Raw genomic sequence first — 27605 nt, forward strand, 5'->3', positions numbered from 1 at the left:
CCCATCTCCACGTTGTGCCCGGGGCGGACACCATTCCGCTCAGCTGGCATCTGGGCCAGGGGCTGGTGCCTCTGCTCTGCAGCCCCCTTTTGGGAACAAATGGGGCTTCTGGCTCCCCTGCCTTCCTCAGCGGTAGCCAGCTTTCCCTTGTGGAGCCCGGCTGCCCTTCGGGTCCCCCGGCCTTTTTGGAGCATATTGTCACAGCCGAGGCTTCCTTCTCAAGGGAACCAGGGTGGAGGAAGACCACGCTGCCCTGGCTACAGCCAGCGTTTGCTTTCTTTGGGCTGCCTGCTTGCTTCAAGATCTGGGCTAATTGGACCCAGATGTTCAGGCTTGCTCAAACCCGGGGGGGGGGGGGGCTCTGCAGAGGAAAAATCTGGGAACTCAGAGACGGGCGAGGGCACAGATGAGCACACCAGAATACCATGCTTGGCCGCCTGTAATTGCAGCCTTCTGAAGATCTAACTACCATTTCCACGCAGCCCTCGTGGCGCCAGCTCCAAGGGACAGGCTTCTGCTGAGGTTACAGTTTACTCTTTGAACTGGTCCAAGTTCATCCTCTGCAAACAGCAGTGCCAGAAGTCTGCGACCCAGCTGGCCTGCTCCCTCGCCCCAGAAAAGCCCCCAGATAGGAAGGGGGGGGGGTCCAGAGTGTGTGATTCCCAACGGTGCCTTTTCTAGCAAACAGCCTGAAAGCTGGACAAATCTTGCCCACCGATCTGCAGGTTTTGGACAAGCGAGCAAGGTCTCAGGAAGGGCCTACACCTTCCAGAGAATCCTTACACAGAACTCCTGTCCTCTTGTCAGGAGTTAAATGTATAATGCGGTCTCCCAACTGACAAATTTAAATGTTGCTGTAAGAAAAGCACTTTTTTCCATGCGTGGTTGCTTTGAAAGGAGCAGCACATCATGTTCATAGGTACCAATGTGGAGAAACTGTACAGCTATGCAATTCTAAACCCCAGAAGTCAGAAGACCAACCAATGTCAAAGCAGTAGATTTTAAAGAGAAACAATTTGGAATTAAACTAAAGAAACGTAAAGGCTTCTGCTGTACTGAGAGCTGAAGGTAGGCAGAGATGTGGCAATTCACCTCTTCCTACCCAGAAAAGTTGGCAATGCTAAAAACTGAATTCTATAACCCTTGTGTTGATTTATTTTGTTACTTGATGCTTACAGGAAGAGAAGCGCTCTTGAGACAGCCTACAGAAATAGCATGGAGGCAATTAACAAACATAAAGCACAAATAAAACATTAACCCAAAAACACCACAAAACTCAAACCCTGCTCTCTCCTCGAAACATAAAATTGAACATCATTCCATTACAACAGAATAAATTTAAATATTTATTCAAAACTTAATGACATTAAAACCAAATAAATCAGAACACAAGTCCTTGAGGCCCACTTGAAAACAGCCCCCCCCCAAGATGAAGCCCCTCTCTCATGGGCATTCCTAAGTGCCAAAACTCTCTCAGACCTGCCAGCCTGATTAATAATGGCACACCTGTGACATGCGATATTAGGTTAGAAATTATTGTAGGCATGACATTTCCACCATGTCCATCTTTGGTTGGTTTCCTGTGAGAAAGTTGTCCAGGGAGCAGCCCCAAGCTTTTTGCCCAGGGGTGCCATTTGACAAGGGTAGCTCCCGTTCTAACCAGCTGCAGCTGCTTGGAAGAGCTACCAAGAGGAAAGTGGGAATGACGACGCTCTGTCAGAGAGGGAGGCCAGACACCCCCAGATAACAGCTTTGCTTTTTAAAAGAGAAGGTAAGTCACGGAAGTGTCAAGAGATACACCCTTGTGGTGCAGACACAGGGAAAGCTGGGAGTACGGGCAAAACCCCATAGTTATTTTGTCTGTTCTTCCTCCTCCTCCAGGTTCCACCATGAAGCATCTGATAGTTCTTCTGGGGCTGGCAGCCCTCACCATCTCTTGCAGAAGCCAAGACTTGAGCCCTGGAAGCAACCCACAGGTCAGTCCTGGAGGTTGGGGGTCCCCTGAAACACTGAAGTCACTTTGGGTTAAAGCTACGTTTCAGAGCATTAGCTGGTAAGCAGAGGCAGGGGACAGTGGACAACCCGTGGCAAACTGAAGATGATGTGCCTGAGGAATTCTCTCCAACTGCCTTGCAAGTCCACCCTGCTGTATTCCCCAAGTGCCAGAGGCCAAAGTTAGGGAACGCTGCAGCTGAAGTCCAACCCTCGTGGAAGACGCCCGTCTTGCTCAATCCACAATGTGGGCGGAGTCTAAAAGACAATTCTCCTCCCCTTTATGACGGCTGTAATGGGATAACCCTAAGAGAGCCAACTCTCTCTCTCTCTCTAAGGATCTTCAGCCTGACCAGGCGAGGGAGGCTGAGGAGGAGGACCCCTTCTATAGGAGTCCTGTGAACAAACTGGCAGCCGCTGTTTCAAACTTTGGCTATGACCTGTTCCGTCAGCACTCGAGCCAGACCCCCGCGGCCAACATCCTGCTATCCCCCTTCAGCATTGCCACGGCCCTCTCCGGCCTCTCGCTCGGTGAGCTCCCCCTCTGTCCTGTCCAGATCCAGGGTCGTCCCCTTGAGAGGAAGCGTAACAGGCCGCTCTTTGTGGTTGACAGGTGCGGGCGAGCGGACAGAGGATGTGATTTCACGTGCCCTTTTCTACGACACGCTCAACAAGGCCAACCTTCACAACACCTACAAGGAGCTCCTGAGCAGCATCCCAGCATCCAGCAAGGGCCTGAAAAGTGCTTCTCGCCTTGTTATGGAGAGAAGTAAACCTCGTCTTTGCATTTGGGGGGTGGGGCAAGGGTGCTCACAGACTCCCAAGCACAGGCAGCCCTTGCCAAGCGCAACTCCAGACCCAACTGGAAAACAACTTGTGAGAACGTCTGCCTCTGGCAGGAGGTGGCCCCGATGTAGAGACTGTCCATTTGCCCCCTGGCCGACTGAGTCAAGCCTACCAGTAGCCAGCAAGCCCCATTACTTCACAGCTTGCCTTTTGCCTCTTCCAACCGCAAATCCTCAGCAGAGACATGGTTCTAGTGAAACCACAGTTGCACTGTAGAATTCACTGCTATCAGGAGTGATGACAGTCATTAGTTTCATGTTTTCAAAGGGGACTGGATTCATGACTGCAGCGACCGCCAAGCCTCATGGCTTCTGGCCCTCTCTGCAAACAGGGGTCACAGGCCCAAAGCAGAGGCAGCAAGCAGGGTGACCATCCTCCCTCCTAGGTCGACCTCTGAGCTGCAGAGGGCGTTGGGCTGACTGATTCTAATTCAAGCTAGAATACTGCAAGTGTCATTTATTTACACTGCAATCAGTCAATGAAATCGTTTAGTTCAGCTATTTTCACCCAAATTAATACATGTATTGCTTGCAAGCTATAAGGGCAGTTCTCCTGTCAGGGAGGCCACCTGCGTCCACATTAACCTTTGTGATCCGGAAGGTTAAAGAGATGTTTTAAAAGAGCTCTTCCACTCGGTTGTCTGGAGATAATGTTTTGCTTGACTTTCTCTGCTTTCCTTTTCTGACCGGTGTGTGCTACTACTGCTTTCCTGGATTGGCCAGGCATCCTACACACACCATAGTGGATCAGGCAGGGTCCAAATTTAATGCAATAAAACATGCTCTCTTTCTTGGCCACTGGGCAAGGGGCTCTTGCTAAGCTGGCCACAGACAGGGGTCCCCTGGCAGAGCAGCTTAGCAACCCAGGGGGACACCTGAGGGCCTTCTACAGCTGAGGACAATGGTGTGTTTTGTCATTTCCACTCAGAGCTGAGAATGAAAATTGGGTTTGTGAACGAGCTGGACAAATTCTATGGATTCCGCCCCCGAGTGCTAAGCGGAAATGCCCGAGTGGATCTGCAAGAGATCAACCAGTGGGTGCAGCAGCGGACCGGTGGGAAAGTCAGCAGATTCCTAGAAGAGGTTCCCACTGGGATCAGCATCCTCCTCCTGGGGGCAGCCTATTTCAAAGGTACAGCTGCCCAGGCAGAAAGGTGGCAGCAGCTGAACGGCCCGGCTCCTGCCTTTTACAATGCACAGGGAAGGCCGACTTTGCAGGACTCCTCCTCTGCTTAGCGTGCTGTTTCTTTTCTCCCCTTACCACAGGACAGTGGGTGACCAGATTTGACACCAAGCTGACCAAGCCGCAGGACTTCCACCTGGATCAGGACAGGACCATCCAGGTGCCCATGATGTCAGCCCCCAGGGCGATCCTGAAATACGGCTTTGACTCTGAACTCAACTGCAAGGTCAGCGGGGCAGGCGGGGTGGTGGCCAACACAAAGGGGGGAACACGGGGGCCCAATGGCTTCACTGACCACTTTCCTCCACTTTGGTGACCCTGCAGCCTGTGCACAGGCTGACCCCCATTCCCACACCAACCATCAACTCTCACCCCACCACCACTGAGATTGGCGGGCACGCTTCCCCTCTTCCGGGAGCCCAAAACAAGCTCTTTGCCCCTCTGCCCTCCCAGATCGCCCAGCTGCCTCTGACGGGAGGCGTCAGCATCATGTTCTTCCTGCCCGAAAGCGTGACCCAAAACATGACTCTGATCGAGGAGAGCCTCACCTCGGAGTTTGTCCGTGACATAGACAGGCAGCTGAAGACAGTCCACGCTGCGCTTCGGGTGCCCCGGCTCAGATTGGCCGCCAACGTGAGGCTGGTGGAGGCGCTTCGGGACATGCGTACGTACCAGGCAGAAAGTTACATACGTACGTAACTCCAGTTGAGTTACGGAGAGGTCCTGCACCGCCGTAGAGAGTTCCCTCTGAGGATGCCAGCTGGAGGCCAAACCCAGCCCTTCCGTAGGGCCGAGGGAGGGTTCCCAAACGGCTGCCCTGCCAGAACGGGAGCAGCCACTGTGGTTACGGCCGGCCATCCCCAGAAGGCCGAACAGCAGCTCTCTCCTTGCTGCTGTGGCCGGAAAGGCCACTCGGTCTCCAGGCCTCAGCCTCAGCAGCAGCCATCCACAGCCCTCAGGGGCCAGCCTCCTTGGCGCCTGCCATCTGCATTTTTCCTCCCCTGTTCTCTAGCAGACGGCCGGGAAGAGTAACGGCCCCCTTCTTCCCTTGCAGGGCTCCAGGCACTCTTCTCAGCACCCAACTTCAGCAAGATCACTCCCAGAGCCATCAAGCTTTCCGACGCGCATCACAAGGCCGCTTTCGATCTTGGCGAAGACGGGACGAGTTCGGCGTTTCCCTCTGACACAGAGGCCGCACGCCTGAGCTTCCCCGTTGACTATGCCCTGAACAAGTCCTTCTTGTTTGTGGTCCAAGATGACAACACCGGCACCCTCCTCGTCATCGGAAAGGTTGTCAACCCCCAGCAGGCTTAGAGCTTTCCCCAGGCCCCAGAAGCGGGGGGAGGGGGGTCCTTGACTGTGTCCTGCAGCTGGTTTTGCTTACATGGTCCAATAAAAGCGCTTCCACCTTAAGCGTGCCTCACGAGCCACTTTTTCAGGGGTCTGAGGACTCACTCTTGGACCAGCATCCTGTTGCTGATGGAGAAATGGGGGGGGATTCTGGGGAGAAAGGAAGGAAAAGCGGGGGCGGAGAAGAGGAAACGCTTTTCCCACTGCCCCTCAAGGTCCCCTCAGCTGAGTCAACAAATGCAGCTGCCTGTTTTCCATACGGGCAATGCCCTTTGAGTCAGCCACAGGCCCAGGCCTGGCATCACAGCAAGGCTGTGTGGGCAGGGAGGGAGAGGGGGAGGCCGCCTGATCGGCAGGAGATCCCTGACCCTGCCACGTCAATCAGCAGGCAGGAGCGCCAGACAGCCATCTGCCCTGAAAGGTGACCCCCCGCACCGAGGCCTGGCAGTTCCTCGCTTCGGCCCCTTCGCAGGCAGAGGGGGGGTCAGCCCTCGGAGCTTCTTCCCTGCTGGTGGTGCCTGCTTACAGCAGCTTGGCTGCGGCTGCCGGTGAGGTTTGGAGCAGCTCCTCCAGGCAGGCCCTCATCTCTTGCAGCTCTCGCAGCTGAGCGCTCCGGGTCCCCAGGTGCACCGACAAAACTGCCTTGGCCCTCTGGACAGCACGCAGGGCTTCTGAGGCCACGCACCTAGGTGCCCGGGAGGCAAATTGAGAGGGAAAAGGGTTAGCAAAGCTTCCCCTCCGCAGAACCCCTGGAGCCCCACGGCTCTGTGACCGGACAGACTGACACGGTGGGCACCCAGGGGGCCCGTGCTGATAGGCCTCAACAGAGGGCCACACCTGGCCAATTTGGGCTGGTTTCATGAAGGGAGACTAGGGTGGTGGGCCAGGCTGGGAAACTGAAACACATCCAGGAAGGCCAAGGAGCACGACAGTGTGGACACACTCATGAAACAGCCATGTTCACCTTCGCACGTTCTGTAAGGTAAACAGATCAGTAAGTTAACTCTGTCCTGGCACAGCTTGAATAGCCACTTCTAGGGAAGTGCAGGAGAGAGAGGACTTGAAGAAGAAACGCAAGGGCACTTACGTAAACGCCCACTTAGCCCTGGAAGGGAGGCGCGAATGAGAAAGAAGTTCAAGACAGGCCTGTGTTGATGTTCTTGGAATACGTGGGGGAGAGAGGCTCTGTCAGCCTTTCAAGATTTCGCTATTAGACCCTGCCACAAAAAAGGCAGAGTTCTAGCGGTCCTTGTAGTCTGTTCTCCAGCTGATGGGAAGCTGCCATTTGCATTTTAAGGGAAGCCCCTCTGCTAAACTTTAAATAGCAACACCTATGCGATTTTCGTCCTAAACACAGCAAGGAAAGGCTGCGTTACTGCTGTCGTTTTTCCCGCTCCCTCTCCCCCTGCTGCCCCCATCCTTTCTACAACAGCCCAACCAAGGGCACCCCTCCTGAACAGGCTGCTGGGGAGACCAGGCAGGCCTCTTGCTGAAGGCTGTCACGTGGCAAAGTCAGTCTGCGAGGCAGGAGTCCCTTGGCCCCACTAGGAACTGGACCAGATCCACCGCTCAGTCCTGTGATTCCAACGAGCTGATTTCTCTTCCCAAAGCAGCAGCAGCAGCAAAACCTGCTAGTTGGCTCAGTGCTGCTTCTGCTATTTTGCTGAATGCAAATCCACCCACCCTGCAACATCCCTCCTGCCAGAGGCCTGCTGGGTTCATCTCAAAACCCAACCCAATAAGCCCCCCACGAAAGGGGAAGGCGCAGTGTGCTCACCCATTGAAGAGGACTTGTGCCAGTTTGAAAAGCTCCTGGCCTGCTTCTATGCTGGAAGGGCCAAAATGGGCTTCTACAGCCTGGATGCTCCTGCGCAGGTGCCCCGCTGCTTCCGGCCACCTCCCTAGGGCCAAAAAGGAAAGGAAGGCTCTGTGTCACGTGGAACCTCCAGTGATGGAGCACCCACCACTCCGGGAGGCCAGCCGTCCCACTGCTTCACAGTTCTCGCTGCCAGGAGATCCCTCCTCGTTTCCAGGTTGGACCTCCCTCAGACAGCTCCCACCCATGGCTCCTTGTCCCACCCCAGGTGCCAGGGAGAACAGATCGGTGCCCTCTTCCCTGTGGCAGCCCTTCAAGTATCTCTTGTCTCCCCTCCGTCTTCTCTTCGTTACGCTAAACATACCCAGTTCCCTTAGCCGTTCTTCATAGGGTTTGGCCTCCAGACCCCTTATCGTCTTTGCTGCTCTTCTCTGCACCCTTTCTGGGGCCTCAGCATCTTTTTGTTTCTGACCCCATTCTTCAAAAATCTCCTGGAGTATCTCAAATGTCATAACACGTTGTGTCATTTTGTAAATTCCAGTACTAACCAAGAATAAAAGGCAAGTTTTCACTTTTTTCCCTTTTCCTTTTCTGCCTAGAATCTTTAATTCTCTCTAGTGTCCAATTTCTGAAATTATAAAGTCTCAAATTTGTTTTGACTTAGTATAGAAATAACAATTTAGTTCCCACAAAAGTCTGTTTGTTTATATAATTATTTCCAAAATCTTATCGGAAAAATCCTAATTTCAAATTAGTCTGGTCCTTTGTTTATAATTTTTTTGTATCAGAGTCTTATTTCACTTTTTGCTGTTTAATTCCAACTCAATTCTTAACCTTACAGTTAATTTTTCTTTTATTCAAGGATGAAGTAAACACGCCAGGTGGTTTTGCAAACTTTTTGTTTTGAAGATCTCTATTAGCTTTAAGATAGTTAAATAGGAAATTTCTGAAAGTGCTTAGAAAGAGAGGTTAGCAAGCCTTTAAAATGCTCCACCACGGTTGAGAGCTTCCCTTCGTCTCCTGGTGCTCAAACCCGCAGAAAACCACTGTCCTGTGGTCTCCTCATGAGAAGCAGCCATCCAGAGCACATGGGGTAATCTCCCATTCTCTGCTCATCTGGAGAGGCTCCATAGGACTGGTCTACTTGCCGGTCCTTCAGACTTTCCTGTGGTCATCTCTGCTCATTTGGAGACATGTTACTTTACCATCCCTCCTCTGAAGTCCAGGATATATTCTGCTTACTTGACCATCCTATCCCCACGCCTCAGTGGTACTGGCAAATGGGAAAGCCAGCAGGAGGTTGCAAATGGCGAACGTTTGACATTGCGCCTAACAACTGTGGGGGAATCACTTAACGGCGACAACTGGAACTCTTGCAACTGCTGTCGTAAGTCAGCACAGTCATGTGACATCATGCTTTACGACCGCATCACTTAGCAAAGGAGTTGCCGGTCCCAATTACCGTTGTTAAGTAAGGACTACCTGTACTACTACTATTGCTCTCACACACACCACTTAAAGCTTTTGAGGTGGAAGCAGTCAAGCAGCACTGCGCGGTGGTGGTTGAGGCACCAGACTAGGACCAGGGAGAAAACGTCCCCCACCCAGCCACTCCCTGGCTGACTTTGGATCAGTCAATCTTGCCAGCCCGGCCTACTGCAAAGGGTTGGTCTTGCGGGGGAAAACTGGAGGGCTTGTTACGTATTGGGCTTTGAGTGCCTACAGGAAAGCTAGGATGTAACCCTAGCAAGCAGAAGACCACCGCAGTGTGATGCTTGAGCTATACGGGATTAGGAAATTCCAGTCCATCCCAGCAACAGCAAACCCAGGGTGGTGACTGAGAGGCCTGGGTTCCTGTCCTGCTAAGTGGCTGGGAGCCCGTTGTTCAGCCCAATCTTACCCCGTGGTGGAAATGGGAATTAAAGGAGAGAGGGCCTAGGGAAGTAGCCTCGAGACCCCAGAAGGTGTGATGTGAACGTAGCATCACAAAAACATTTCAGATCGCTACTTTCCTGGTACGTTCCCATATACACTGGAAAGAAGGGCAGCATAGGCTTTGCCTGGGCCCGTAGTCCAAGTCAACCAGAGCCTGTGGATGACCTTAACCCAAGAAACACAGCCTCCCCTGGATGTGGGGGGGGGGAGGCACAGCAGAGCAGGACAGCAGGAAGGACACGCCACAGGCCTCCTACCCATTGCTGCGTAGGCTTGGGCCAGGTGGTCCTCAATCTCCCCCATCTTCAAGTGCGCTGGGGAGAGGAATCTCTCAGCATCCAACCGGCATTTCTGCAGCAGCTCCAGTGACTGATCTGGGCGTTGGGAAAGAAAGCACATGGTGAGCGTGGCACCGTCGCCCTGGCAATCTTCGCAGCCAATTACCCAGACGGGCCATCCGTCAGGGACGCTTTAATCTAAGCTCCAGCACTGAGCAGAAAGGGCTCCGGGGCCTAAACGGGACAGCTGGATAGGCTGACATCGAAGTGCCCACAAAGCAGACATAGAATGGCCGGGGACGGCTGATGTGGGGGATTTCTGCAGGGCAGACAAAGAGGGAAAGAGGAGGACCCCGCACTTCCCGATCTGTCTTTCACTCCTGAGATTACACAGGCTCTGGGGGACACCCCAACATCCTCCCTGTCCTCGTGAGTCTCACACTTCCCACAGGGCTCACATCATGGCAAAGCTGTTTCGCGTTGCCTGTTTAGTCGCTGGGTGTGCAAATGTCCCAGGCACGGCATTGGGCCGTGCACAGGGCGGAACTTGTTCCGGGTGCCCGGTTCTGGGCAAAACGTGAACTGGGGCTGCTTTGGCCGGAAGGAACCGGGGGCGTGGCAGTTCCAGGTGGAGGAAGTGCTCCAGGCGGCTCCTGGTCTCAGTGCCACGGCTGGATGTCACACGTCTCCTGCACAGGGTGGGGTGTGTGTGGCTTTTCCGACTTCTCTTGCATGGACCAGCAGAGGAGGGATGGACTGCACCCTCGCTCCCACCGCTTTGGCTGCCCGGCAGCGGTCTGGGAGCAGAGCGATGGCCCTTCGCGAGGACTGGGCAGCGGGGGAGCCACTGGGGCCTGAGCTGCTGCTGGGGGAAGCTCCCTCAAGACCCAGAGGACGAGCCAGAGCCAGAGCCAGGGACCGTTCTGCCACCTCCTTGGTGCGAGGCTCCTCCACGGTGGCCCCTGCTTTGCGGAGCACCCTCCGCCCGGGACCCAGCAGGCCGCCCAGAAGGCCTTGAAGAGGCGGCTCTTCCCGCAAGTGCTGGGGCAGGGCAAGGCCAGAGCCCAGGGAAGGGGTTTCTGATGGATGGGGCAGTGTTTGCCTTTGGGGCAGTGGGGTCCCTGCCTGTCATGTTTCCCATTCCAATGTTCTGTTAACATTGTAACGTTTCACATGTCAAGTCATTTTCCGTGTCCATTCGCTTTGCGTACTGACGGGTGCTTGGGGCGGGACTGGCTTGAAGGCAAGGCTTTTAAGTTTGTATTTGGCGCGCTTTTGCTCATTCTCAGCTTTCTCTGTATTTGCATACTATTCCTTTAATAAATCAGTTATCTTTAAGCCCGAGCTTGTGAGACTGAGTATTTGGGATTAGGCAACCATTACATAAAGCTGAGAATCATTTAAGTACTTTCCGCTAGCCCCATCCAAAGTTGGGTAGAGAGGAGCGCTAGCGATGATCGAACCTCCGCTTCGCGAGAGTGAGGGGAGCGAAGAAGAGCCGGACTCGACGAAGACTCTGGTAGCTCCAACGTCGAGAGCGCAAAGAGCCGCACGTCGGGAGAGGCGAGATGCTCAACTGGATGAGCTATTGTCAGTGGTGCAGGGTGCCACGGGGAGTGTACTCCAACCCCAGCCCGAGGTGGGAGCAGCACAGGGGAGGGGATCTCCACAGCCTTCCTGGGAACCCGAAATCCCATCACCGAGGGTGGTGGTAACCAACAGACCCTTAGAAGAGCCGGTCACCCCTGCCCGCATGAAAGCCATAGAGGACAAGATGGAAATGATAGTGACCCTAATCAAAGATGCCACTAAAAGTTCGGGGTCCCTACAGGAAGACTGGGAAGAGGAACCCTCTCAGCTGTTTCCCCCCCGACGGAGTTCCCTGTCATTCAGGGGAAGAAGCAAGACTCGAGCTCCCCGGACAGTGGGGGGAAGGGAGTCAAGGGCGTCCCGAGATCGGCCATCGCTGGCGGCTCGGCGCACGCTGTTGTTTGCAGAGCCACCACAGCCGGTGGAGCCGGTAAGAACCTTCCCACCTTTTGGGGTAAAGTTTGATGGGGACCCTACCACACTTTCCTTCTTCATTACCAATGCTAGACATTATATGGAAGATTGGGGCTGGAATTTCCGCTCTGAACAAGGCAAGATTAATTTCATTGCCAATAAGCTGAAGGGGAGGGCAGCTGACTGGTACGTAACGCTGTGCCAAGCTGAAGCCACCGAGTTAGAGGACTTTGATGAGTTTCTGTGGGTGCTGAAACAGCACTTTGAAGACCCATTAGCCCAGGAGAGAGTGAAGAACGCCCTAAGAAAACTCTACCAAGGGACCCTCTCTGTCGCAGACTACGCTTTAGAATTTAAAGCCCTGGCGGGGAAGGTGGAAGACTGGTCCCAGTCGACTTTGGTGGAGATGTTCAAGCAAGGGCTGGAGACGGAAATCTTCCGTTGGGCTTTGGGCAGGGACGATCCCAAAACGTTATACGGCTGGATACAGTTGGCAGGCAGTGCGGAAAGCGCCCTACAAATGTATGCCCAGAGTAAGGAGATGAGACAGACTCGAGCCACGAAGGGGGCTCGTGCCGCTGGATTTTCGAGTCGCCCTAAGCCGAAAACCTGGGAAGAAGAAAGGGAACGGCGATTGGCGAGAGGGCAGTGTTTAAGATGCGGAAAAGAGGGGCATCGCGCTACTTCGTGCCCGAGGCGCCGACCAGAAGAGCGGCCTGGGAAAGCACCGGGAAAATCGCCCTCCCTGCCGCGCAAGATGAAGGCTGCCTGTGCTGAGCTTGACCCTCCGGACCTCCCATTTGGGGATGAGGACGAGGAATTACAATTTGACAAACCGGCGGGAAACGCCTTCCACCTGTCCTGAAGGGCGCCCTTGGACAGGTGGAGGAAACCGAGCGCGACCACGATTCGGTGAGTGGGAACTTCCCTACAATGACTGTCAAAGTAAAATTGGGCTCTAGAACTAAGACTGTCGAAGTCTGGGCCATGCTGGACTCAGGTTGTTCTCGTTCGCTGATGCATCCTGATGTCGTAGCTGCCCTAGAACTACCCACGTTCCCTCTGCCACGGCCCATGATCTTCACGCAACTGGATGGGACCATGGCGGGGGGGAAGGCAGTCACACACTCTACAGGACTGGTGGCTTTACAGATGGGCACCCATTGGGAGAAATTGCCGTTTGTCGTAGCTCCGGTGGGGGGCCCTTTGGTGATTCTGGGAATGCCTTGGTTTGTGCAACAAAACCCTTTTATCAACTGGTTACATAGAACAGTAACATTTGCTGATAGATTTTATAAAGTACCTGAAAAGGACTTGTTAGAGGACATGGAGGGAGGTCGGGTGGCTAGCACTACAGTACAAACTCTTTTACCACTAGAAGGCTTGCCCAGCCAATACCAAGATCTGGCTGATGTGTTTGGGGAAAAGGAAGCAGATCGCTTGCCACCTCACCGAAAAACAGACTGTGCCATTGAGTTCTTACCTAATGTAAAGTTACCTCACCCAAAGATTTACCCCATGTCTCCCAAAGAGCTGGCTACGCTAAGGGAGTTCATTGACAAAAACCTGGCTAAGGGTTTCATTGAGCCTGCTAACTCCCCGGTGGGGGCTCCTGTCCTCTTTAGACCAAAAAAGGATGGCTCATTGAGGCTCTGTACCGATTTTCGCGGGCTCAATGCAGTCTCAATATTAAATAAATATCCTTTGCCCCTGATCAAAGATATGTTATCACATCTGGCCAGAGGCAAAATCTTCTCAAAATTGGATTTAAGAGAAGCCTATTTTCGCATTCGCATAAGGGAAGGGGACGAGTGGAAAACAGCGTTTAACTGTCCTCTTGGGGCTTTTCAATACAAAGTCTTACCCTTTGGTTTGTCGGGGGCACCTGGGGTTTTTATGCAACTTATCAATGAGGTCTTGCATGACCACCTGTTTAAGGGAGTACTGGTGTATTTGGATGATGTATTGATTTATACTGAAACCACGTCAGAACATATTCACTTGGTGCGTCAGGTGCTTGCTAAATTGAGAAAAGCAGAGTTGTATGCTAAACTGTCCAAATGTGCCTTCCATCAATCACAAATTGATTATATGGGATATAGAATTTCCGCTAAGGGCATTGAAATGGACCCTGCCAAAGTGGAAGCTATTATAGCATGGGAGCCTCCACGTACCAGGAGACAATTACAAAGTTTCCTTGGATTCGCCAATTTCTATCAACAACAGTTGCTGCTCCACCTTAAAAATGATACTTGGTTACAAACAAATCAAAACATTGTAACTTTCACTGACGGTTTTGCCTGGCGCAACGATCGTCTCTATGTGCCTGACGCTTTGCGAAAAACAATCCTTCAGCGCTGCCACGATGACAAGTTGGCTGGGCATTTCGGATATCTAAAAACACTCCACCTAGTTTGGCGGCAATTCTGGTGGCCAACGTTGCTAAAAGACCTTAAAGCCTATGTCACGGCATGCCCTGTTTGTGCAGCTACAAAGCGCAAAACAGGCAAGCCTCAAGGTCTCCTTCAACCAGTTGCCACCCCATCCGTCCCCTGGCAGGACATCTCCATGGACTTTATCGTTGACCTACCCCCCAGTCAATGAAAAACCGTCATTTGGGTGGTCAAAGATTTTTTTTCAAAACAAGCCCATTTCATCCCATGCGCCTCTATCCCCACCGCGCAACAGCTGGCACGCCTCTTCCTCGTTCACGTGTACCGCCTTCACGGTATCCCCGCCCGTTTGGTGAGTGACAGGGGCACACAATTTACGTCACAATTTTGGCGGGCGTTTTTGAAACTGCTGGGCACCAAGCAAGCCCTGTCCACCGCGTGGCATCCGGAGATGGACGGAACTACGGAGGCAGTTAATTCTACTCTTGAGCAATATCTGCGAGCTTTTGTCAATTACCAACAGGACAACTGGGTCGACTTACTCCCTTTTGCTGAAGTCGCTTATAACAATGCCGTACATCAGAGCACTGGCCAAGTTCCCTTTAAGACTGTCTTCGGGCGGGAGTTCATTCCAATCCCTGAACTCCCGCACCCGCAGCCCCTACCAGCCTCTCTCACTGACTGGGCTAACTCTCTCAAAGACTCGTGGCTAAACATTCAGCAAGCTCTGCTCCATGCCCAAACCACTTACAAACGGCATGCTGATGCTAAACGCTCCCCTGAACCTGCTTTCGCTGTAGGGGATAAAGTCTATTTGTCAACCAAATTCATCAAGTCACCACAACCTTCAAAGAAGCTTGGCCCTAAATTTGTAGGTCCTTTTTCTATTGTGGCACAAATTAACCCTGTTACTTTTAAACTCGATTTGCCCCACAACCTCAAACGTTTACATCCTGTTTTCCATTGCAGTTTGCTCAAGCCCTACCTGCCGTCGGACCGCTGGCATCCCCAACCGGTTCCACCACCTCCTCTCATGATTGATAACCAGCAACACTTCGAGGTTTCGGAGATCCTAGACTCTCGTCGCCAGCGTTCCACTTTGCAGTACCTCGTTCGCTGGAAACATTTCCCTCATCCTGAATGGGTTGCTGCCCCCGATGTGCACTCGCCTCGTCTAGTTGCACGCTTTCACTCTGCCTACCCTGACAAGCCCGCTCCTTAGCATTGTTTTTGGGGGGGGCGATATGTCATGTTTCCCATTTCAATGTTCTGTTAACATTGTAACGTTTCACATGTCAAGTCATTTTCCGTGTCCATTCGCTTCGCTCGTTCAGGGTTTTTCCATTCCTGCGCTCTCCTTTGTTTTGGATCTTTGGAATGTATGTTTGGGTTTGCAATCCTGTTCAAGATTACTTTCCCAGGCGTGTGTAACAGTTCCTTGCACCTGGGAGGGGGCGCGTACTGACGGGTGCTTGGGGCGGGACTGGCTTGAAGGCAAGGCTTTTAAGTTTGTATTTGGCGCGCTTTTGCTCATTCTCAGCTTTCTCTGTATTTGCATACTATTCCTTTAATAAATCAGTTATCTTTAAGCCCGAGCTTGTGAGACTGAGTGTTTGGGATTAGGCAACCATTACACTGCCACAGCGTGCATGGTTTCCAGGTAGTTTTAGTGGAGTTGTGTGAGCCGCCCGGGATTAGGGTATGTCAGATGGACGGCTGTATAATTAAAGAAACAGACTGATCAATCAATAGGAGAGCCAGTGTGGTCAGGGGTTAAGGCACCAGGCTAGAAACTGGGAGAGACGGTGAGTTCTCATCAGGCCTTGGGCACAAAGCCAGCTGGGGGACTGTGGGCCAGCCACTCCCTCTCAGCCTCAGGAAGGAGGCAATGGCAAACCCCTTCTGAAAAACCTTGCCAAGGAAACTGCAGGGACTTATCCAGGCAGTTGCCAGGAGTCAATGCTGACTTGAAGGTACCACACACCCACACACGCACACTTAATTCTTGGCTGATGGGCAACCAAGGGTTGATGCTTTGGAGTTTCTGACTCGTCCTCCGGCACCCCGTGTGCTGCCTTCATTTTGAGAGTCTCTTCGTTTGCGAGACTTCAGACTGCATTCTCTGTGGCAGCCCCAGACCCATGGCACAGCCTCCCCACTCAGACGGCCCCGACCCGCTTGGCCTTTCAGGAGGCTGTCGAGGCTCGGCTTTCCCAGGCGTTAGGGTTTCATGGGACTGCAATGTGGAGCCTCAGTCTTCTACTGTTGTTTTCCTTGTATTGTATTTTTTAATAGATTAGGATTTTTTAAATATTATGTATTGTTTGCCGCTCAGTTATGTACTTAAGATGGGTGGCTTTATACATTTTCTAAATATACTTCTTTCTGAAATTGGAAATGCAAGACAGATTAAGGTGGCCGATCTGTTAAACTGAGTGGTGCACTCTATTCAAGCTCTTGAGGCAGCTGATGCAGTCAGTCAGTGGCGCATGAACTTAGTTTTGGACCTTCACAGCCATTTTCAACCAGGAGGTAACTGGTGGAAAGGAATGCATCCAGCTAGTGTGATTCAGGCAAAAAACCACACAGCTGATGCTGCTTTCCTCTTCTCACATTCCTTCCCGTTACAATGGCTGTTCCTGGTGCAAGACGGGCTAGGGCAGTGCTTCTCAACCGTGGGAACTTTAAGATGTGTGGACTTTAACTTTGCTGGCTGGGGAATTCTGGGAGTTAAAGTCCACACATCTTAAAGTTCCCAAGGTTGAGAAACACCAGGTTAGGGCAAAGGCTAGCAGATCTGGGCTGCTAATCTAGAGAGCCACTTTTTGCTGTTGCTTGTCAGCCACTAGATGGCAGAAAAGATTTTTCTGGATTTCTCGGGCCACAAAGACTGTGGCAGGAAAAGGCTTGCTCTGAAAATCCACTGTTTCCTAGGAGCAGTTTACGGTTCAAGATTACAGGCCCCAGGCCAGGCCTTCTGCTCTGACTATTGTTTTGTGCAGCCTGGAACGGGGCTGACGGGACTCGCAGAATGTGAGGTTCAGTTCCCTTTTTGAAACAAAGCACTTATTTAAAAAATTCAGCCATGGCCCTATTGTTTACTTATGTTGCAATGCAACGTTCTCCTGCAGCCTCAGGTGGTCCTCACGTGCCACCTGGTGGTCCCAGTCGAACCCCAGCCCCCCCAACCCAGTCTAAAGGCCGCCAGAACATGGATGGGGCAGCTCACCCAGCCTGCTGCGCTCCAAGAGCTCCGAAGCTGACTGGGTCAAGCGCTGAAGGTCATGCAGTCGACGATGGAAGTCCTCCTCGGGGACCAGCTGGTTGCAGGTCACGCTGGAACAGCGGAGCGTGCCTTCCCCCTAGAAAGCCCCATCAACAGGTTGGCTGCAGACTTGCTCCCGGCCGTGGCGCCTTCCGATAGCCAGGTGGCAGGGAACTCGGGGGGGGGGGGGGCTTCCAACACACCCGGACTTGCAGGTTGTGGGAGGGGACGCTCCAGAGCTCAACTTTTCCAACCCTCTACTGCAGCCGGACCTGGCCACGCCTCACCTGCATGGGCATCTGGCAGGCCGGGCAGCAGAAAAGGCTGGCCTTGGGGGCAGAGGCTCCGCTGGGTGGGCTGGGCTGCAGTTCCTCCAAGCAGGCCTGGCACTGACATTCAAAGAAGTACTGAGCAAGGAGCTGCCGGCGTCTTTCAGCAGCCCCCGTGTGGCACCTGTGCGGCCCTGCAGGAGAGGGGAGAAAGGGAATGGTGGGGGCACAGGGGGCTGCTCCCCCTTGTCCTACTTTGCTGGTTCAAAGCAGGGAAACCTGCCAGGAATTCCAATCTTTGTCCTAGTCCCACACCAAAACTTCACCCAGGCTTCCAATCCTTAAAAAATTCAGTAACTTCTCCCCCATCCCCCCAAGGAAATAAACACTATCAGTTTGCCAGGTAGGAAAACTGCCCTAGAGGTGAGATCAGGTAGCAGCTACAGCATTGCAGCCATCAGGAAACACCAGCAGCATTTATCACAAAAGAGAGAGCTCGGTTTCAGCTGAGTTCATCTTTAAAGAGAAATGTGAACATAGAGGGTAGCAAACACACATTCGGAGAATGGTGACTTTTAATACCAGCATTATACACAACTTTTGTTCCAAGCGGTACTTTTTTTGAGCTGCAAAATATTCCCTGTGTTCAGGTCTCCCAGAAATTTGATACCTGTACATATGCAAACATTAATCTCTCACTCATCATTTTGTTGGGTTCTCGAATTGGCTCTCCAACTAAGCGTAATGGAAACTGGAATGATAAAATCATAGTACTGGATATTATGCCATACAACAGGGGTCCCCAACCCCCGGTCCGTGGCCTGTCAGGAGCTGGGCCGTGCAGCAGCAGGCGAGCAGTGGGCGAGCGAGCAGATTTACAGCCTGAGTGTTTACAGCTGCTCCCCATCGCTCACGTCACTGCCTGAGCTCCGCCCCGTCAGAGGAAGCAAGACCATTGGCTGCTGTCTCCAAACAGTGCGAAGAAAAAAGAATAAAAGGTCAGGAAAAAGAGGAAGTGCTTGAATCATCCTGAAACCATCCCCCCACCCCAGTCCATGGAAAAATTGTCTTCCATGAAACCGGTCCCTGGCACCAAAAAGGTTGGGAACCGCTGCCAGACAAACAATATGCTGAACATCACAAAAAAGATGAAAAATGATCATTATATTTTTATGCACCAACATTAGATTTTAAGTGGCCACATAGTGAAAGTTGTTTTCCAGGGTGCCTCCAACATCCTTCAAGGAACAAAAATTCAGTTCTCAGGTGCCATCACAAAAATCCATTATGCCCCATGTCTGGTGGAGAAAGGAGGTAGGAAGAAAAAGGGAGGATGAATGGGAGCCCAAGGGTGTCCATCTGGCGCACGTTGTTCCCAAATGGTGAGAGCAGTTTGAGAGGGAACCAGTTCTGGGGGGTTGGGGCAGCTCTCCTTCCCCAGGAGGGCTCAAGGGCAGGCTGGACAACCATTTGCCAGCAGTCCCCTAACGGACATTCGGGAGCTGAGCAGAGGGCCCAACTCAGCGGCCCTCCCCACCTGAGCCACACTTCCTGCAGACGGAATGGCCTCCAAGGACAGGAGGAAGTGTCAGGAAAGAGGCTCGGGAGGCTCTGGGCACAGTCACTCGCACCCTGCTCACCTCCAGATCTGACTATTGTAATGTGCTCTATGTGGGGCTGCCCTTGAAGAGTATTCAGAAGCTTCAGCCAGTGCAGAATACAGCGGCGCGGGCAGTTACGTGCGGCCCAAGAACAGCACGTTTTACCTCTGCTCCACAAGCTGCACTGGTTGCCAATTTGCTTCTGGGTCCAGGTGCTGGTTTTAACCCTTAAAGCCCTTCATGGCTTGGGGCCAGGTTATCTGAGGGACCGCCTCTCCCCGGTTACATCTGCTGTCCCGTCAGGTCCAACAGAAGAGGCATGTCACGGGTCCCATTGGCCAAGGAGCTTCATTTGGCGGGACCCGGGAAGGGAGTCTTCTCTGCTGCAGCACCCACCCCTTGGAGCCTCATTCCCCCAAGGTGAGATTGGCCCCAACCCTGCTGGCCTTCCGGAAGGCCCTCAAAACCTGGTTTGGCCACTGGGCCTGGGGATCCTGTGGAAGCGTGGAGCCCATAAATGGCTGCATTGCGGGTACATTTTAGACTGCACTCCTCCCTGCCTTTTTTATTATAGTCTTTCAAACTGTTTTTGGTTGGTTTTAATGGTTGAATTATGCTTTTGAACTGTGGTGTTGGAGGAAAATTCTGAGAGTGCCTTGGACTGCAAGAAGATCAAACCAGTCCATCCTCCAGGAAATAAAGCCAGACTGCTCACTTGAGGGAATGATATTAAAGGCAAAACTGAAATACTTTGGCCACATAATGAGAAGACAGGACACCCTGGAGAAGATGCTGATGCTAGGGAGAGTGGAAGGCAAAAGGAAGAGGGGCCGACCAAGGGCAAGATGGGTGGATGATATTCTAGAGGTGACGGACTCGTCCCTGGGGGAGCTGGGGGTGTCGACGACCGACAGGAAGCTCTGGCGTGGGCTGGTCCATGAAGTCACGAAGAGTCGGAAGCGACTAAACGAATAAACAACAACAAATGGTTGAATTGTTTAGCTTATGTTTGCCCAGAGTCATGTGCAAGTGAGATGGGCAGTAATAAAAATTCAATAAATAAATAAATAAAAACAGGAGGGACTTCTTGTTGTTAGTTGCTGTCAAGTCATTTACGACTCATGGCGACCCCATGTATAACAGAACGGGCTTAAGCCCAGGCCAAAAAAAGTACTTTGAGTGCAGGTAGTCCTCAATGACCATTTGTTTAGTGATGGTTCAGACTTACAATGGTGCTGAAAAAAAACAACTTACAACCAGTGTTCACTTTCAAACACTGCAGAGTCCCTGTGGTCACATGATCACAATTTGGGTGCTTGGCAACTGGTTCACATTTATGACCACTGCAGCATCCCATGGTCACATGATTGCCATTTTTGACCTTCCCAGCCAGCTTCTGGGAAGCAAAATCAATGGGGAGCCACATGATTCACTTAACAACCGTGTGGTTCACTTAACAACAACAGTGATTTGCTTAATGGCCACCACAAAAAGGTAGTAAAGTCTGGTCAGATTTGCTTAATGACCACTTCACTTAGCAACCAAAATCGTGGTTTCAATTGTGGTTGTTAAGCGAGGACTATCTGTAAAGCCCCACCCTAGTTTACAAGAGGGAGGGAGGGAGTGGAAGCAAATCCAGACTTGCAAATTTCTGTTATTGCAGCTTTACAATCAGAGTAGTCCTGTTCTGCGTGGCCTTGGTTTCTTGGTCTGATCTACCTTGCAGGGCTGGCGCTTACTCACCATAGCAGTGGAGGATCTCCTGCCCTCTAGGAATTGGGCGCAAAGCCCTGACCTCCGCAGTGCTACCTGTGAAAACCACACTGGTGTTGGGGTCACAGGAGTGGTTCAGCAGGCTGAGTGTTGGGAAAAGGCCCGTGGCCAGGCGGACCTGTCTGCTGCCGGCCACCAGCCCATCTTCGGGACCTGGGAGGAAGCAAGAGCAAAGGTTGAGGCCAAGTGGCCTGGAAGGCTTGGGGGCTTCCAGCAATGCCCACATTGTGCTGCACCCGAGCTTCTCAAAAGGACAGACTGCAATGCCCAGATGCCGAACCGCAACTAGCAAGGACAAGGCCCCCACTGACCTGATGGGTGGAGGGCGGTCACGGCCTGAGCGTTGCACTGCAGCTGCAGCATGTGCCTCAGCATGGCCTCTCCCAAGACTTGCAGCCTGGCAGATGCCTCCTCCGCAGCCTGCAGCTCTTCTTTCACGGCCTCCCCTGAAATCCCAGGTTCCAGGCCGGCTTCCCCGAGCTTCCTGCACAGGGCTGCCACACTCAGGCCACAGAGAAACCTGAGGCTGGGGCTGTGTCGATCGGCATGTGGCAAAAGGCTGAAGATGGCTCGGTAGGAGCCGCCATACTGTCCGTTAGTCTCACAGCCAGGAATGTGGTGGGGGCCCCTCTCTGCAGCAGTGGATTCTGCCACGCCATCTCCCTGGGACTGGGTGACTGAAGCCTTCACCTCTGCAAAGCCAGCCACCATCACAGTTCTGAAGGCCACGTGGCAGAAGACTCCCAGCGCAAGCAGCAGTCCCCCAAGGGCACATTCTCTCCAGTGGTAGCTCCTCCATGCCAGCTGGGCACACGTAGGACCGCAGTACTTGCTGTAGCTGCATCCTTGGCAGGGAACTGAAGCCAGCAGTGGGTGCAGGCAATGGTGGCAGTGGAGGTCAGTGTTGGCCAGGCACCCATCCTGCAGGGCCTGAGCGCTCCCTTGAAGCAAGAGGCCTTCTCCGGGGCAGAGGACGCTGACAAAAGCCTCTTCCCTCACTAGGAGCTTTCCAGGAGGAACATCCTGGGCAGCAACTAAATGGCGCCCTTTGCATGTGGAGAAGCCCAAGCTCACAGACACCGAGGCCCCAGAAATGCTGCTGCTTTCCTCCCAAGGTTCCGGGCCCGGCTCAACCTGGCCGGGCACAGCAGGCAGGTGGTCAAAGGCCCCGCTCTCCTCCAGAGCGCTGACCCGCAGCTGATCCAGCCGGCCCAACAGCACCCGGTGACGGGCAGCCTCTGGCCTCTGGTCTGCAGACAGTCTCTTCCCCACCCCGTGGAGGGCGTCTGCCGCTTCCTGCCATCGGCCCAAAGACAGGAGGCATTCAGCTTTCCGCAGCAAAATCTTGGGGAGAAGCTTCTCTGGGCAGCTTCCGGCCTGCTGCGCCCTTCTGATATCTTCCAAGCACACCTGCCGAGAGCAAAGTGAGGCTTTCCAGCTGCCTGCCAGTGGGCCGGCAGAGTCGGGATGCAGCTGTGCCCCAGATTCCCAGCTGCTCCCTTGCTCAGCGAGATGGTCCAAAACGTGGCTAAGCACAGCTCCTCCCCCACCCCAGCGTTTGTCGGAGGCGATGAAGAGTTCAAAGAACAAAGGCCACTTAGGGAGGGGTGCATGAACCCAAGGGAACATGGTGTCATGGTCCCTGTTCCGATGTTCCTGGAAAACATCGTAACGGGTTCCCATGCCATACTGGTGCTGACACGGGTTGCTGTACGGGAGGGGGCTGCTCCTGTTCCTTGTACCAGGCTGCGATGCGAGGAGTGAAGAATGCATGTTTGGGTTACCTCGCCTTGTCAAGGACGTTTCCCGCAGACCAGCAGGAACCGTTAGGGGCACCTGCAGGGCATGGAATTGTACTGACTCTGGGGGGAGGGACTGGACACTGCCTGGGTTTTTACTGGGAGAAATCCTGCGCTTCTACTATTCTCAGCATTGCTTGTGATCCTGCATACTATTCATTATTAAGTCAGACATCCATGAAAGCCCTGTGTGAGTCTGACAGAGATTTTGAATAGGCAACCATTACACACGGATGGTTTGTGAGGACAGAAAGGACTGTGTGGTTTAGCATGAAGCCTACTGAGCTTCATTTCCTCTTCTTATCCCACACTTAATTTCCTTCACTTATCATCTTACCTCCTTTCTGCACTTTGCATTATGCTCTTACCCCAAGAGACCGGTGGAAAGGATGTCTATATACCCATGAAGTTGAGGCTGCCACTGTACTTCTTCCCCAGGGATGATGGGGTTTACCAGGCAAATGCTTCTCTCCTCCAGCTGCTTAACTCTTTTAAAATTTCTACGTGGAGAAGATCTTGCACAGTATGCCGGCACAACCAACTACAGGTAGTCCTCACTTAACAACCATTTGTTTAGTGACAGTTTGGACTTATGACAGTGCTGAAAAAACTGACTTATGACTGGTCCTCAAGCTCACAACTGTCAAAGAATCCACACGGTCACATGATCACGATTTGGGCACTTAGCAATCGGTTCACATTTATGACCATCACAGCATCATGTGGCCATGTGATTGCCATTTTCAAGCTTCCCAACTGGCTTCTGGCAGGCAAAATCAATGGGGAACCATGTGATTTGCTTAATGACCACATGGTTCAATTAATGCCTGCAGTGATTTCCTTAATGACTGCCTCAAAAAAGATCGTAAAATCGGGTTGGATTCACTTCATGACCACCTTGCTTAGCAACCAGAATGCCGGTCCCAACTGTGATCATTGAGCGAGGACTACCTGTATCCACTACCTTTCTGCTAGCATTTGGACATGTTAAAATTTCTTCAACTGTTTTCTCATCTTTAGTAAACATTCATTCATTCATTCATTCATTCTAATGTATAAGGCCACCCAATTCTATAATAGTTCTGGGCAGCATGCAATAAAAATACCAACCAAATACACTTAATACAAATGGGAAATCTCAAACACCCAGAGAAAACACTCATCCTAGCCCCCCGAGGTACAGGGGACCCACGACCACCCCTAAGTCAAGCCAAGTGCCATGTTTTCAAGGCTCTTTTAAGCACCGCCAAGGTGTGGGGGTGTCATGAGCACTGATGGCGAGCAGGAGGGGGCCCCTATCCAGGGGGGAAAACGCATGCGTAGTACTGAGGAGTTGAGCAGCCATTCAAAGAGAGACACAGATCAGACCCGCCTTAACTTTCGGGGTTTATCTGTCTGGGGTTTTCCCACGCTTCTTCAGTTTCTTAGGATTCTGTTTAACGTAGCAGTAATAAACACTAGAGACCTACTCCTCGTCTCAGCGTGATTTCTGACTGTTAGGACAGGGGGCCAGACAAATCTCAGGGGGTCGGTGTTCCAAATGGCAGGTGCTCCGACAGAGAAGGCATTCAGTCAAGGTAACCTACTTATTTATCTTTTGCCATTTATCTGTAGCTTGCAATTGTTCTCTCCATTCTCCCCATTCAAGCACAACCACCCTGGATTTTGATGCACTGATTTTCCCATCCATGCTCCTAGTTGCATTTCATAATCTTTTTAACGTTCCCTGCAAATCATTCGGCCAGTAACATGGCATCACCAGTAGGCATTCAGCCTCCAATCAACACACCTCTAAGATCACAAGCATTCCCTAAATACTTATCCCTATCTTAAATAACCAAGGAGGCATCACATACCCTGTCTTACTTCTTGCTTAATTCTTGGAACCATTCACTAAACGTCCCATTTATCCTCATGAATGCTCTGCTTTTATTGTACGCTGCTCTCCTTGCATTCAGCAACCAATTTTCAATAGTGCGCAGCATTCCATATTTCAAGTCTGTTTCCTTCTCAAATTGAAGATTTATCTCAGTGAAATTCCTGGGGAAAGCATTAGCAGAGCTCAGGCCACTGCAGCTTTGTTGCTGCCTCCTGATGAGAATAAAGAGGGATTGTCCAACTTTTGAGCAATGCTTACCCTGCACGAGCATCCTCTCAGTGCTACAAAATATACAGAATACTAGAAGATGCTCCTTTCTGTAGCCATCAGGCAGGCAAAGCGCCTTTAAACCAGAAAGAATACAACGTCCCACAGGGTAGGGGAAAAAGTTCTGTTTCTAGGGGGAAAGTACTTGGAACTCTGAGTAAAAGCACTTTACATTTTACTTTGAGTAGAAGCACTTTACTCAAACTCACCTCAAACTGACCAAGATGGAAAAGAGCTGCCGAGCGATTGGCGTAACAGATGGCCATTTCTGGACTGCCAGCCTCAGTATGGGACAACGCCTGCAAAACCAAAGGAGGGGGGACGCAGTAAGGGCAGCCAGCGCCGGCACGTTACAGCTCATGCCAGTCACCCAGAACAGCCCCCACAGGAACGGCACAGACCAGAATCCCTTCCTCATTTACGTTTGCCAAGGCTGCGACCCTACAAATTTGGAGAAGGGTCTAGACTAAAATGTATGCCTAGGTTGTAGACGTCTCTACTCCACGAGATGCAGATAATCCCTTGCTTAGCTTATGGGATTTCACTGTTGCCTTGGATTCGCCACTCGCCTCGCAACTGATGCCATGTTCCTTTTGCAATCATGTAATAATGATCTTGTTTATGGCCCAAACGGGTCCTTTTGGGTGATTATAGAGCAGAAAACTGCACTTAGGAAGTTTCTCCTAAAGTTCAGTCGGAACCTGCCTCCCTGTCACACACGGCCACTTTTCTGCATCCTCCATGCTGGAACTCCGGAGGCCAGGCCTTGACCACCTTCTGTGGGACACCCTTTCAGGTATTTGACCGATATCTGTTCAGACCTCTCTTTTCAAGGCCGAACGTATCCAATTCCTTTGCCCTCTCTTCACACAGCTTACTTTCTAGCACCTTGATTGTGCTTGCTCTTCTTCCTTGACCCTGTTCCCTGTTCCTCTTAAAGGACCTTGTTCAGAACTGGAGGCTGAAACTGACGGAGACCACAGCAGAGCTGCTGTCTCTCCTGATCTGGAAACTAAGCTTCCATTAATGCTGCCTGTTCTGATTTATTTCAACATGCATCTTACCGAACATGGACCGAAAGGAGCAAGCTATGTAGAACTCAGTGTTTCGGTTTTTATATAGATTTAGGGTCCCAAGGCTCCTTCAAAAAGCACCTGCATTAATATTACACATACTGAATAAGTGTGCTGGCATGTGCATGGGCACCTCTGCCAGGCTCAAAGGGGGGTTGTTGTGGGCAGACATGGAGAAGAATGGCCAGGAGGGCGCTTGGAGGTTGAGGCTGGACCTGGAATCGTCTGCTAGAGATGGGAGGAGGGAAGTGGCAGTTGGGACCAAAAGGCGGGCCGTGGTTTCTCAAGGGTGCAGAAACAGGAAGACTGTGGCTGCCGGTGACTGACGGTGAGCAGAACAGTAAGAAGGTGCTAGAATGCTAAGAAGGCTCTAGCGACTGACGTTTGAATGCCTAACAGTCCACTGGAGGTGGGCAGCTGTAACAACTTTGAGTAAACGTATATAGTTAGATCAGAGGGACAAACTGAGGATCCTGGTGGCATATTGGCTGCCCTGCTGCCCACTAGGGAGCAGCCCAGCCATTAGCGAGCATCCAGTGCTTGGAGTGCATTATGCTTTCACTCCAGGCCCAGGCTGGCTTTGAATTAAGTACAATTTTACAAGCCGGCTGTTATCCAGAAGACCCTTCATCCTTGGCACTGAGGTACTTCCTAGGTCCACCTTCCCCAGCTGGAACAAACCTCCCATCTCAGGTATCCTGTGAGAAATGGCTGCTCATGAGGAATGTGGGGCAGAGGTTCCCAACTGCTTCCATGCTGCAAAACAGTTCCCCTCAGATGGGAATTAGGATGCCCCCCATGTTCTGGATATCTGGAAGCTTTTAAAACCAAGCTATTCCAGAGGGCCTCTGGTGAGCAGAAGGACGGCAGGTTTGATTGATTTTATTGATGCTAATGATATTACAACTGTATGTTTTTAGCGCTACCGTGGATATTTTAGCTTCTTAGTTTTGCTCTTAATTTCTGTAAAGTGCCAAATTCCAGCAGCCTTGAAGGGTAAGGGGGCCATGTCAGGCAAGGGCACTGCGGCGGCGGAGAGGCGATTACACCCTCCAGGAGACGGATGACCCGACCCTCTTGGCCAGGGTTTAAGTCCGCACGCGGGCACGGGGTTAGACGGAGCGCCTCTGATTGGAGCTAAACGGGAGGGCGCCCTTCCCGGTCCCACCAGACCTCTCGGCAGCTCCTTCTCCGGGCCACCGCCGGAGGGCCCGATCCTTCTCCGCCTCCCCGTCGGTCTGGGAGGCAGAACCCCAGAGCCCCGCCGAGGAAGCCCCGCCTTCCTCGGCGCCTGGCGCGCTGGGGTCCGGGACTCGCGGGCCCCCGGCCTGTCCCCCGGGAGCCTAGCGGGAATTACCCTGGAGTAGAGCGCGGCGGCCGCCCGGTGCTCCCCGGCCCGGAAGCGCCGGTTCCCCTCCTGCTTGCACGAGCCGGCCAGCCGGGGGTCCTTCTCCACGGCGAAGCGCCGGGACAGGCGGCGCAGGCACTCCTCGTCCTCGCTCCTGCAGGGGGAGAGCAGCGCGGGAGTCGCCGGGGGCTGCGGCTGGCGCTGGGGGGCCGCCGCCCGCGGAGAGGGGGAGGGGAGGGGGGGCGGGCGCGCGCCGGCGCTCACCGCAGGAGGGCCGCGGCCAGGAGGAAGGTCTCGCGCAGCGGCCGCGGGCGGCTCAGCTCCTCCCGCCGCGGCGCCGGCAGCGAGGCCCAGACCCGCCGCACGCGCGCCCGCCACTCCTCCGCCGGCAGCTCCATGCGCCCGCTCCCGGCGCCCCCGCGCGCGGGAGACGGCAGTGGCGCGCTTCCGCCCTCGCCGCTCGGCCAATCGGGCGCGCCGGCGGCGGCACGTGGGCGCGCCGGGCCACGTGGGGTGGGCGCGCGCGGGAAAAGAA

At 52.8% G+C, this 27605-nt stretch overlaps 3 protein-coding genes and 1 long non-coding RNA gene across 4 annotated transcripts in view; 2 read left to right on the forward strand and 2 right to left on the reverse strand.

The window, feature by feature from the left end:
• Positions 1–27605, forward strand: part of RPA1 (replication protein A1) — a 92186-nt gene that overhangs the window by 30847 nt on the left and 33734 nt on the right. The window lies entirely within an intron of this gene.
• On the reverse strand, positions 1334–4658 carry LOC134491206 (uncharacterized). The gene is made up of 2 exons (XR_010067300.1): positions 4569–4658; positions 1334–2009 (listed from the first exon to the last, which is right to left on the reverse strand). It is a non-coding gene; the product is annotated as an uncharacterized LOC134491206 (long non-coding RNA).
• SERPINF1 (serpin family F member 1) lies at positions 1890–5433 on the forward strand. The gene is made up of 7 exons (XM_063294780.1): positions 1890–1976; positions 2331–2523; positions 2606–2761; positions 3766–3969; positions 4104–4246; positions 4474–4684; positions 5075–5433. The coding sequence occupies exons 1-7, from the start codon at positions 1890–1892 to the stop codon at positions 5332–5334; spliced, it is 1254 nt and encodes a 417-aa protein (XP_063150850.1). The 3' UTR covers positions 5335–5433.
• On the reverse strand, positions 4769–27491 carry SMYD4 (SET and MYND domain containing 4). The gene is made up of 10 exons (XM_063294767.1): positions 27335–27491; positions 27080–27224; positions 24859–24948; positions 21016–22114; positions 20675–20857; positions 17349–17524; positions 17026–17158; positions 9379–9495; positions 7148–7271; positions 4769–6055 (listed from the first exon to the last, which is right to left on the reverse strand). The coding sequence occupies exons 1-10, from the start codon at positions 27466–27468 to the stop codon at positions 5893–5895; spliced, it is 2364 nt and encodes a 787-aa protein (XP_063150837.1). The 5' UTR covers positions 27469–27491; the 3' UTR covers positions 4769–5892.

The sequence above is a fragment of the Candoia aspera genome, chromosome 1, assembly GCF_035149785.1.
Source record: "Candoia aspera isolate rCanAsp1 chromosome 1, rCanAsp1.hap2, whole genome shotgun sequence".
NCBI lineage: Eukaryota > Metazoa > Chordata > Lepidosauria > Squamata > Boidae > Candoia > Candoia aspera.

Coding starts and splice junctions, on each gene's coding strand:
- SERPINF1 (XM_063294780.1), top strand. CDS start 1,890: ATGAAGCATCTGATAGTTCTTCTGGGGCTGGCAGCCCTCACCATCTCT. Junction 2,524..2,605: donor CCTCTCCGGCCTCTCGCTCG/GTGAGCTCCCCC, acceptor TGTGGTTGACAG/GTGCGGGCGAGCGGACAGAG. Junction 3,970..4,103: donor GGGGGCAGCCTATTTCAAAG/GTACAGCTGCCC, acceptor CCCTTACCACAG/GACAGTGGGTGACCAGATTT.
- SMYD4 (XM_063294767.1), bottom strand. CDS start 27,468: ATGGAGCTGCCGGCGGAGGAGTGGCGGGCGCGCGTGCGGCGGGTCTGG. Junction 27,225..27,334: donor CTGGCCGCGGCCCTCCTGCG/GTGAGCGCCGGC, acceptor CTCCCCCTGCAG/GAGCGAGGACGAGGAGTGCC. Junction 17,525..20,674: donor GGAGATCCTCCACTGCTATG/GTGAGTAAGCGC, acceptor CCTCTCCTGCAG/GGCCGCACAGGTGCCACACG.